The sequence below is a fragment of the Cinclus cinclus genome, chromosome 5, assembly GCF_963662255.1.
Source record: "Cinclus cinclus chromosome 5, bCinCin1.1, whole genome shotgun sequence".
In the NCBI taxonomy this organism is placed as follows: domain Eukaryota; kingdom Metazoa; phylum Chordata; class Aves; order Passeriformes; family Cinclidae; genus Cinclus; species Cinclus cinclus.
In genome coordinates this window covers 26,711,179-26,723,750 of record NC_085050.1, presented here as the reverse complement: position 1 = coordinate 26,723,750, position 12,572 = coordinate 26,711,179, and the positions used below count along the sequence as shown (strand labels likewise).

The window sequence follows — 12,572 nt, the reverse complement described above, 5'->3', positions numbered from 1 at the left end:
TAGATTTATGAGAAAATTAAGTCCCTGGAGCCAATTCTCTTTTTTTTCCTTCCCCCTTCTTTGCTTTATTCTCCCATCGCAAAGACACAGTCCTTCCCTAGTACCTGATATAGTACTTCATATCCAGATACATACTGCAAGAAAGGTAAGAAAACACAACCCAGAACATAATCCTTCAACTTTCCTCCCCACAGATTCCCACAGCACACAAGCCTTGCTACAGCTCTCACAAATAGAAAACGGGTTGGGTATTTCCACCTGCCCCCTTTTGAATTGCATCAATTCTGATTATGAGCCAGAAAGAAGAAGAAATGGAGGATAGCTCCCTGCCACTCTGTGTCACCTGCGGCCAAGCGCATTTACCAGAAGAGAACCACTTGTACAGCTACACCGAAGAAGTAGATGATGATCTGATATGCCACATTTGCCTGCAACCTTTGCTTCAGCCATTAGACACGCTCTGTGGTCACACCTTCTGCACAGCCTGCCTTACAAACTTCCTTGTGGAGAAAGACTTCTGCCCCATGGACCGCAAGCTCGTGATTCTCCAGACATGCAGGAAGTCCAGCATACTAGTGAATAACCTCCTGGATAAGCTAATGGTTAGCTGCCCTTTCACAGAACACTGCTCAGAGGTTGTGCAACGTGGTCACCTTGAACAGCATTTCCAAACCCAGTAAGTTGTTGTTGATAGACTTTTGTTCACTTTTTTTTTTTTTTGGAATAGAGGAAAAAATATCGTCAATTAATACTGATCAAAATAGACAGTTAACATAAAGGAAAAGTTGTTTATTTCACTCCCAATGAACACAGTGCCATTAATTTAGAGCTGAATTTAGTCCATTTATAGTCCAAGATATAGGACTATCTTACTCTTTTTTTAGAATCAAATGCATCAATGTATGTAAGGTACTTCATGCTATTGTTAGCAGTTCTGGGCAAATACCTTGCAGATAGCTGCACAATCACAGTGTGTATGTGGTCCAAAGAGATCTGCCTGTTTTGGGAAGCTGAGCTATTATAAATATTTTAATAGTACATTAAGGGTTTTATAATTGCCCTTTCTTCAAACCTTTTTTGAATCACAAATGACCTAAATGAGAAGTAGAGCAGAAAATATTCTGGTTTGGTATTGGTCTTTGAACCCGAGTGCTCCTTTCTCCCAGGTGAGCACTCACCAGGGCACCATGGGGCTCACAGAGACACAGAGTCTGGAAGTCTGGCTGGAGTCCCCCTCCAGTCACATCCTTCCTGGTAGCCTGGACACCCTCCATCCTGCCTCTGGGAGCGACCTCTCCAGGGAGCAGTTTGGTTCCTTCCTTGCTGAGTAAAAGCTTGTGCTGCTGCTTTTGTCTTGCATGTTCTGCCTTTTGTAAGGAAGGCAGAAGGGTAAAGAGGTACTTTCAGGGCTGTGATTTCTGACAGCAGACTAACACTTTTTTCATAGCCTACGTAACAGCACCTCTGGTCTAAGGAGAGATGGGGTCTCAGATGTGCCCATTTCTGTGAGCTGTATCTGTTGCCCAGTGAAATTACTTCCCCTGAAGTTTGCAGGTGTAAATCATGGTGCTAGGTGTGTACTTCTGCATGTACAATGTGAAGGAAGCTTTGAGCAGCCAGCGTAGGGCTCCAGACTGCTTCTGGGGGCACATTCCTGTGCAGACATGGCAGTACTGAGGACCAGAGCATCACTGGTGAGCAGGCTGGTGAGCCACAGGGTGGAGGTTTGTTCACATACTTCACAATTCAGTTTGCAAGCCCATAGCTGGAAATGGCTCTGCAGCCTGCCATTCAAACAGTTGCACTGGAGTCTTCACTTCCTGAAGCACCTGGATTCTCACTAGGAATTTATTCACTTGAAGATATTCATGAAGTTATAGTGCCCTAAACAACCAAAAATATGATGATTTTGCATTACTAAACCCAAGAAAACCCGCAAACTTTAGCAATAATTTATTGATCCCTTGCAAAGGTCATGAGACCACTTTCCACATGCTGGAGGTTTGATGCTTGTGGATTTGGGTGGCCTTGTCCCCACATTTCTGGACCTGGCTTTCCCTGTGAGGATGCTTCTGGCTTATGGTGCAAGAGGCAGTGGCAGCAGGCTGCAGCCCAGGCCAGCACTGCTCTGGGAGTTCCACTGTGCTGGCTAAGGGGACAAAATAACAAAGCTGCTCATAATATTCTGTCTTAGGTCAGTACTTCTCTAAGGGGCCTCAAATGTTAATTTCAACAGAAACACAGGTAAGGGGACTGTCAGCCTTCTGGGAGCTGCTGTCACTGAAATTACGTTTCTCTACAGACTCCAACCACAAAGTCTTGAGCCCCAAGTGCAAACGCCCTTTGCTATACATGTAGCTGAATTTAATGTGAGTTAGACCTTCCTGATTGTCTGGTTTTTGGACATGATGATGCTGTGGCCATATTAGCAAAATTAACAGGACACCCATTCCCAATTTACCCCCAATCCCTAATAAATAAGTGAATCGGAATATTGTTTTTTACATGGAAGCTGCCCAGCTAGCACAACTTCTGATTTCTAGTGTTGTTTTTCCTACAGCGATATGTGCAAGTCACTCCAGTGTGAAACATCTTAGTTTCCTTTCCTTAAGGTGGTAGTAAAGGTACCCTTCACTACATATCTTACAGAATTGCAGCACTATAAACAATGATTTGACCCTGTAAAGGCCTGGCAGGTTTTATTATAGCTTTATTCAATTTACTGTTGAATGTCAGTGGCTTGGCCTGGATCTTCCCCTCAGGATCTTCAGGATCCTGTGCTTCTGGTTTGTTTGGCCTGAGCCCAAGCAGAGATAGAAAGAATTGTCTTGGTAACATATCCCCACCATCTCTGGCTGTTTCCTCTTCCCTGTGTCAGGTTCTCTGAGCCTGGTCCCAGGTTTGCAAACCTCAGGAGCAGAAGACTGGAGAGATGGAGTAGGGTCTTCCTATCCTAAAGCCTCTAATGTACTAAAGTACAAAGCACCGCTACATAGGTTGTATTTTCTTCTTTGTTACTCATGACATGGATTTTCCTTCCTCAGAATTGTTGGGAGGGCTGAGTTGCCTTTAGGCCAAAGGACAGAGACAGGAGAATAGGAAACCACAGGGAACTTCTGCTGTTGAGTGTTTCAGCTTTACAGGGGCTAGGTACTGCAATCTCACTAGCATTCCCACTTAAGGGAAGCAATAGGAGTGAACATTCTGAGTGATCCCTGAAGGTGCACTTCTTCCTTGTGCTTGCGGACACTGCACAGTACATTTATTTTTTTAAAGCACATTAATTAGTTTAATAATTAATTAATTATCACCTGAGGTATCTTATGCATCTGCCTAATTTAATTGCTGGAAATGCAGAAACCTCTCTTGCCACCCCATCTCCAATTAATGGCAAAGAGAAGAATGTTGTGCTCTGTCATGCCTAGGGACAGATTAAACATATTGAGCTGAGGCTGTTCTCTTTAACTCTGGTGAATCAGTAGAGGGAAGGGGAGATGTGTGACTTTACAAATAAAACAGATACAATAATAATCATAAATATTTGGTGTCTGCAGTTAGAAGAGTTCAGAGCCCACCTCATATCTACACAGAACATTATTGTGTTCTCAGTGAATAAATTAAAGTAGACACTGCTAGAGTCACCAGGGTGGTGAGCAGTCCTCACATTACTTGCATTATTCAAGTTCAGACCAGTCTTGGTTCTCAGAGAGAAAATGAGAGCTTGCCCTGATCAGAGATGAGGTCACTGATGGGACAAGGTGAGCTTGCTATTTTATGCTTCGTAATTGATGAGAGAACTTTACCATTTTTTTTAAACACCGGTTACCATGGAGCAGTCCTCTGAAAGCATCCTTATTTAAAATGTTTGCTCTTGCATCTTTCACAAAAAACCCTGAGAAGAGACATGTCCTTGGATTATTGCATGATTTATGTTTGTACAAAAACATCTGACTGGATTTGGGGAATTCAGACCGAGATGCAAACAGCCAGCAGTTGGCTGTGATCTTTTGCAGTGTTTTACTTTAAAAAGGTGTGGTCTTCTGATATCGCCTGCTACAAAACTCCACAGGGGGCATTTTTTCCCCCCCTTGTCAGACAGCTACACCCTTCCGTGATGCAGTTTAGCTCGTAACCCATCTGCTTGTGGGCAGTGATGTAAACATACCAGCTGCCTCTGAAGAACCACTCTGAATCCTGCAGGAGGCAGATCTCTTCCCCGAGCATCGCTCTCCTCTGCAGCATAAGTCACTGTGTCGCCAACCACGCCGTGCTGTCCCTAAACCCTCACATCTCCCCATCCGAGAGTCAGATCGAGTAATCCTCTTACAGGTCAATGATTTTTGCAGTGTAGCTTCGTTTAAGGGATTTAAGCTCGATTCATAATGTGCTACCATTGCGTTGAAATGGAAAGGCTTGCTTAGAAGGGGCTTGGCTGGCACGAAAGCGTCTCGTTGTGTGTCCCACCAGCACAGAGACACGGTGGGAAGGAGGAAACCTAGCAGCAGTGCCAGCACTGCACTGAAAATGAAGGCTCTTCTGTTACTGGTCCTACCTTGGCTAAGTCCTGCAAACTACATAGACAATGTGGGCAACCTGCACTTCTTGTACTCCGAGCTGTGAGTACGCACAGTCGCTCCGGCGTCGTGCTCTCTGTGTGTCCGTGTCACCCGAGCGGTGGGAAGGGGCTCTCCATGAGCCTTTTGGGGGGTCTGTGTGCCTGTGTGTCTGTGCCTGTGCTTACGTGCAGAGAAAACCCTGCCACGTCTTGCCAACAGCCTCGCACCGTGCTGCTTCCCATCTACAGGGCTAATAATAGCAGTACGGCCCCATGGCTTTCTGCTTTGGGAGCAGCTGAGATGTACTGAGGGAAGCTGCTTTTTGCCTTGTCAACTTGTTTTTCTGTGCCGATGTTTTAGGTGTTTGTTGTTTTGGGGTCTGTTTCCATTTCCGAATCTGTGTTTTTCCTTTATTTCATGGAAACAGACTTGTGGGGAGCTGGGTATAGGGGAGGGCATCAGGATAGACACCCCCAGTAGAGCACTGTCTGTGTATATGCATAATGTTCTGTGTGTAAAGCTGCATGCCTGTAGCAAAACGCTGAGAAGCCTTTCACCAGAAATAATTCACTTGAGACAGAAGAGAATTTTCCCGTATTTCTGTTTTTGCCCACAGCAGAATGTTATTTTTTTTCCTGTAAAGCAAATTTAACTGTAGCAATCCCTTCATTCAATATATCTTCATGTTTTTAAAAACCCACCTCGAATGACTCCATAGCTGGTCTTCCCAAACCAGAAAACAAATTTTCTCTGGTATCTTCTCTAAATGTTACTACTTTAATTTGTGCTTGAATGTTATTGTACTAGTTAATGGAGCTTTTATGGCTTGAAATATTTCTTCTATGACTAGAAATAGACTTTTGTTTCACTATGTTTTCATTAATTATATGTTGTTTCTATTTTAGCAAATTGTAAACTTTCAAGATCTTCATTGAGATAATGAATGAAATGTCTAATTCTCTCAAAAATGAAAAATTACTATATTATGCCTACAGTGGGAATGTTTTTGTAACAGTTGTGATTAGTACCAAAGAGACTAATTTTCAAAATATTCTGTCTCTTACTGACAGACAAAAATAGCAGTGTTTTGCAGAAACACAAAGTCGTCTTTTTAAATCCTTGTGTGATGTGCATGGCAACTATTAATAATTTAGTCACACTGCGTAAAACAGCTTAGGATTTCTGTATACTGTAGGTGTTTTTAAACATTTAACATATCTAGTGTTGAGTGTTGCAGCTAAATTTTAATTTGCTGGCATTTTGTTTAAGAATGTTAATTTAAAGCAAAACAAAAAAAAAACAACAAAAACCCGCAAGCAACAAACAAACAAAAAACAGTTAAGCCAAGCAGGCTACAGGAGCAATCAAGCTCAAAACAGGGCAGATGAACACTTATAATGGAAACAATGGCATCTGGGACATCTAGTTTCCAGGAAAACAAACCAATGAGATTAATCAGAGCACAGGCACAGATGCAGCCTACTTGCTTTTCTTGGGGAATTCAGGTTCACTGGCTCTCCCAGGATAAAGGGCTATGATGTACTGTAGCTATTCATCTCTTATTTATTTAGCCTTCTAACCCACAGAGATATTAGTTGTGCTGAATGTCGGCAGTAGTTCTAATGGAGTGGGTGTGGACTGGGGCTTGGACGTGCATCTTCAGTTGCCAGCAATGGGAGGTGCATGTCCCCTCTCCAGTGCCCTGCCCTGGATGCTCTCTGGCATCCTGCTGCCAGGAGTCAGTGCTCAGGGCCTCCCGCACCACTCTGTCTCTGGCCAAGGCAACAGAAACTGGGATTTACTGGAGCTGACACAGTCCAAAAGGGCACCAGGCATTTTGACTTCCTTCCAAGAATTTCTCCTTCTCCTCCATGTGTATGTAGTGCCCCTGGCTGCTGCTGGATGCTGCTCAAGGCGTTGATATAATAATCAGCAGGATGGATTCAATGTCCTTTCTAATAACAGCAGTTGAAAGGAAAAGAGAAATATTGCTTTCAGTCCTCTTTAATCAGTTTACACAAATGTTATGACCTACAGGTTGCTACTTCAGTTGCCTGGGCACTTGGACATTTTTAATGCAAAGTTTTATGAGTAAAACAGATAAGCTGCTAGTGTCCAGGACAGCCTGACACCCAGGAGCACAGGTTAACTTCTGCAGAACTTTTGTACCCCAAAGCAGCTTCGTAAATCTTTCCTCTTGGCCAACTGAAGAGTCCCTGATATGTGTAGTGTGTGCGATGGCTTGCACCATGACTCAAAACTAGACCATAGTAGGCAGAAAGCATTTTTTTCTTTATCACACTATCTCTGGTTGCTGGTGAGTGCAAATACTGGCCTCCGTCAGGACTCATTATTTTTTTGGCTGTCAGCCACCAAAGATACCAGTTGAGGAGGAAGAGTGGGATGATGGGTTCGCTAGCAACAAGGAAAGAGCTGGACGACAGTGGGGGAATGCAATTACCAAAAGAGAAAGAATAAGGGTTCTGGGATGCACGCTGCCCTCTCTCATACACAGTCCATCTCTTCCCTTCTACTCTGTTCAAAGATTATGGGTTTTGTTTTGCATTGCTGAGGTTTGCTTTAGTTCCTGGGCATTTTTGTTCCTAAATGTGGAATGGGCTACTTGGAGAATGGGGATTACAGCATAGCACAAAACCCATCTGGAGAGGCAGGCCCTGGAATCCAACTAAGAAATAAAGAGGTTTTAGGAGATTTGAAGAGGAGAAATGAAGTTGAGGAGAGGCTGTGCCAGATCTTTGCACTTAAGCTGGGTGCCACACAGGTAGGAAAGTGAGGTATGTGAATGTGACGTAGTGGCACTTTATGGGATAGATGTTGGGTGCCACTATTTTTAGTTTTCTATTAGCAATCTGATAATTACAGGTATTCCCGGGAAGCAAATACCTGTCTCCTGATGTTGTCACCTGCACTGAAACCACTTTCCTGGCTATTGTCTGTTGTCCTTCCCTCAGCAAATGTCTCAAAACAGATGTTGTTCCTGTCCTTGCTCTTTGCCAAATTGTGAAGAGCAGCATGGGGAAAGCCAAGGTTCTCCCTCTTGAGGAGAAGCCCATGGAAACATCTGACAGAAGAGCAAGAGAAACCCGTGAGATCTGCCTTGAGGGTTCTCTGGGAGATGGTGGGGTGTAGCCACACCTGCCCAATGTCTCTCACCATTGTAAGGGTCTATATGGGTGTTGAGGTAATGCTGCCCAGGGTCTGTGCCTTCTTCTTTATATACCCCCAAAGACTTTAGAAGGCATCTGCTCTCTTTCTTTCTTATTTAACATATCTTCAGAAAGGAAATACTTGCTCCAGCACTCTTCTGGGTTGAGGTATGTTATTCCCTCCAGTTAAAAACACAGTATGTGCATGAAGAGGCAGCCTGTGGTCACTCTTAGGAGGCTTTCCTGAGTGTGATGACCTGGTGGCACTGGTCACACCATTGCTATCCCTCTCACTTCATAGAACCAGCTGTGCAGCAGGGTATTTCTCAATAGCAGGATTTTCTGCACCTTTAGCTCAAAGAGTGACTTAGAAATAAAATTGAGTGGAAGGAGGTGGCAAGACTAGGCAGTAAATATCCTCACTTTGTCTCCCTAAGGATATCAGTCACATGACAGTGCGGGGTGGCTTTTAACCTCATCCCAATCCATCACATGGCCAGGCTGGCTGAGCAAGCACCGGGGATGGTGCTGGGCATTGCGTGTGCTCAGCACAGGTCAGCACTGGGGAGTCCTTGGCAGCCACTCTTGCTGGCACTCTTTCCCTCAAAGGATTAAACAGCTCCTGGCCTTAGTCCCTGCTGGTAATACATCAGCTAGATCTACCCCACTAATCTGAACCAAGCCATTGTTTTTCTAAAATCATCGGTTTGTTAGGTGGAAATGCACAACCTACTCCAATGTGTGAAAGAAATTATTTGCTTTTCTTACCCTTCTTGAGTTTTGCATGAAACAGTCAAAAGAATCTCATCATATTAACTGGATTGAGTTTCCCCATATAACTTTTTTACAATAGTTACTCTCTTAAATTTCAAATCAGCATTTTGGGCTGGAATAGCCAGTAAAATTTAGTTTATTTGTTTATTCAATTTATAAAGAAGAAATGCAGGTGCCAGCTGTCTTCTAGTGCCCTTGTGCATATCTTTTTTATGGTAAAAACAATGAGGTGCGCTCTCCCAGCACCCTTACAGTGCTGAACTTAACTGTGCAGCCAACTTCTTTAATTTCTGTTCAGCTCAGTGGGGAAACCTGTGTCTGGCTTCAAGTCTATCCTTGTGAAATTAGCCACACAGAGGGTGGGGAGCACAGGCTGTGCAATACTCATGACAAAATTGATAAGCCTGGAGCACCTTTTGGGCTCAGGTGTTAGTCCACTGTAAAAGCCACGTGTTTGCCTCCTTACTCTGTGCAAGGCTGCGTTTATGGAAATCTATGTTAAAGCTAAACTGTGAGGTTAATTAAAGCTGAAAGTGCTGGAAAGAAAGGCTTGAATGGAAATATTCTCGAATGAAAATATAAATGAAATGTTTAGGATATCTACATTAAATAGGCAGGACAAAGTACACTGAGGTAAAATTCAGAGGGTCTTTTCCAGGATAGAATTGGATGTCTCTTGGAAAGCAGAGCTGAGGTGAATTAAAACAGAAAGGCATGAGTGTGTCAAGGGCTACTGTTAGCTTCACCCCCACACTACAGCTTCACAAAGGCACCAAACATGGAGATGGTTTTCCTTCAGAATTCTGATTTCTCCCCTAAAATCTCCAGCAAAGACCTACTAGTGTGCCTTTGTCAGCCTAGTCCCTCACTGCAATTAGCCTGACTCCACTCCACCAGCTCTCTCCCTTGTCCTTCTACTTTTGTCCTCTGCTTCATCCCTCTTCTGGTCCTTACCTTTGTTTATTCCCCTCCTCTTTCATGCTTTGGTCCTGCCTCTATTGTCCTCCTTTGTATTTCCAGACTTTAGATTTGCACAGGGAACCTTGAAATGTTAGTACAAATAAGCCCAGAAAGCCCTCAAGTAGAATTTCATGTAGGTGAATTGCAAATATGCTGTATTATTGTTAAAAGTACAAAAAGAGTTGTAATCTAAACTCTTTGTTTTGAAGTGCCCAAACTGAATTTTTAAAATATATTGTGTTGCATTCAAGAGTGTTTTGTGTCAGTGTAGGACTGCAGCAGAAAGTTGTACTTTAATTGGCTGTAGATGTCTGGGTCTGGTGACTCTTTGGCCAAAGATTCATTGCACTCCTTTAGCAGCACAGTGGGGCCTGGGTTTCTGTCCCATCTTCTGCCACCCTCTCACAGAGATGGTACCTTTCCTCACCAGCACATCCTTCCTGGCTCCTCTGCACAGCTTAAAGAGTGCTGAGTTTCTGTGGTATGATTAAGTGTTACTGATTAGCAATTTTTTTCCCAGTGCTGTGATTCTAGGTCCAGAAATAAATTTGTCTAGGACAGCTCCAGAAACCAAAAACCCCATGAGAGCATTAAGATTTTTCTGGTTCTGCCTGGGAATTTTGCGTGTAAGGAATATTGACCTTTTAGTTATAGATTGAGAAAGATCCTGCTTCATTTCCTACTATGCATGCAAGAAAGTTACCTTTACTCCATTCACAGCTACCGCACACATTTGAAATCAGAATTAGACCCTTTATTCTTCTGGACTGTTTTCTCAAGGTTTCTCACACCTTTGGAAAAGGCTGACATTGGCCAGCGTCTATCTCAAAAAAGACATTTTGTTGCCAAAGGTAAAACCTGAGCCAGCCAAAAAACTACTAAAACCCTGCCAAGATGGAAAGGCAATGCAACGATTATGGTTGGCAGAAAGATTTCTTTTCATGAATGACTTATGTCTCAATTGTGTTTGATTTTTCTGTAAGTTGCTCTAAAGAAGGGTGCTTACATACCTGGCCCATGTAAGAGGAGCATGGAGGGGTTAAACCTTTAACCCATTTGGAGGCTCCCTCAAAACAGGCCGTGGAATGGGGACCAAAGAGGGCAAAGCACCGAAGGTCTGGTGGGGTAGGAGGAAGGAATGAGGTGGTAGGACTTGCAGGAGGTCAGTGATTACTCACAAGCAGCAGACTCTGGTTTCTTGTCTGCCATTCAGCCACATGGGCCGTATGCTGCAAGTTTGGCCGACCTCCGCATCTCTCTGACAATTAACCTAGTTTAACACTGGCACTGGCAGCATGACAAGGATATTTTTCCTTGAGCTATTTCTCTGACAAATCTGCCAGAACTGGTCTGTCCTGCAACGTGAGGATAAGCACTGCTCTTGCAGAGCTCTTATGCCTGTCGTAGATTAAATCCTGCTCTGAACACTGGTACTGAGATCAGCCACGAGGCAGCTTGTTACACTGCAGGGAAGCAGACTAGTAGGTCTTAGGGTCTTCTTGAATATCTTTAACACTCTTGACCTTTTGGGGGAATCTGCCTACAAGGTCTTCAGTCCACAGAGTAGCCAGCTATATTTCATGTCCTTCTCCACAATAAGAGCTATTGTTCAGGAACTAGAACAGATTTTCTGCATTTTGGCATGTGGTAGCATGTCTGAACTGCCTCCCTGATCCATGGAGTAACTGGGTACACAAGGATGCCAACAAGCACAGGACACAAACCCAGAGGTTTTGTAGTAACATCACCAGCAATGTTGGACTAATTGCTAGTTGCTGTGTGGCAACGTGCAGGTGACTTCTTGGAGTTTCTCATCTCAAAAGAAACGTCCAGGCTGGACCCTCTATGTTGAGCTGGCGCCTCAGTTGGAGGTATCTGTTAGTCAGTGACATGTCACATGTCATGATTAAATCCCCACTACCACCAAAGAATTCCTGGTTTGGATCTGAACTCTGTTTAGGGATTAAGATAATGAAATAATTCGTAACATTTTAAAAAGCTGAATGAACCCCTTAGCCTTAGCCAAGTTGCAGCTGGTAAAGACTGCATTTCACCAGAGAATCCTTGGGCTCTCCCTAGAACATGCTGTATCCATTCATTTAATGTATTGATTGACAACAGATTTTGAATACGGACCAAGGCAAGTTCAGCAGCAGCCCAGTGAAACGGCTGGAGATTTCAACAGATGTGAAACTTCTGCACAAAGAAAAAAATCTGTAAATCATCCATAACTTTTACATGTTCTACAATATTTTGTCCCCATATGAAAGAAAGGAGGCTGACTGTAACAGTGGGCAAGTCAAGTCATATATTCAGGAAGTTTCTTTGTCATTTTGATTGGATTTCTGCTGGTAGCATCCTCAAATTTTATTGATAAAGTCTTGTTCTCCTCAGCAGTGCAGGCAGACAACCAGGTTTGTAACAATGACACGTTGCCACTGTCTGTATCTGCTCCCATTCTCTCTTTTTATCAAGGCACTGGGCTGAGTATAGAGAATACCTGGGAGAGGAGTAAGAAATCACCATTGATTCCTCTGTGTTAATGAAATTGTCTTGCTCCATAACATTGCTGTGACACATGGTATGAAGCAGGCTAAGACAAGATATTTTCAGTTACTGCAGCCATCTTAATTTTATTTTGCTCTTCTACTAACTGACTGCTTATTATTTACCTGAATAATATAAAGTAAGTGAATAAAATGCCTTTAGATCTATAAATTTCAGCTACAAAATTCAATCATTAATGTATTACTTTGTAACTTGTTTTTCTCTCCTCAGCTCTCTTGAAATCATGTTGGCAGGAAGTGTTTTAGATCAGCAAGTCATTTCATGTGCATGTATTGTGAGCTTACACTCTCTCTATATTACGCATTGCAGTCCCATCATTCACTAGACAGTGTGCAATATATCTTTAATGTAGAATTTCAATAATTTAGCTACCTCTTCAATAGAAGGCAGGGGAAATATGCTCCAAGTGTTCTATTCTCCTTTCTCCTCTGCAGAACTTACTGAATGGATAAGATTAGTAAACTTATGGCCTGAGTTTTTTTGTGTTTTATTAAGAATAGACAGTACTAATTTTGAAAGCATAATTCAGGTATTTTCTTTCTCCTCC

At 43.1% G+C, this 12,572-nt stretch overlaps 1 protein-coding gene across 2 annotated transcripts in view; it reads left to right on the top strand.

The window, feature by feature from the left end:
- Positions 1-290: 290 nt before the first annotated feature.
- Positions 291-12,572, top strand: part of LNX1 (ligand of numb-protein X 1) — a 64,799-nt gene continuing 52,517 nt past the window's right edge. The window contains exon 1 of one of the 2 annotated variants that reach the window (XM_062493514.1): positions 291-676. In XM_062493514.1, coding sequence (XP_062349498.1) covers positions 291-676 — 386 coding nt within the window. Of the gene's footprint in view, positions 677-4,524; positions 4,617-12,572 lie in introns of those variants that run through there. The other variant, XM_062493515.1, reaches the window with a different exon arrangement.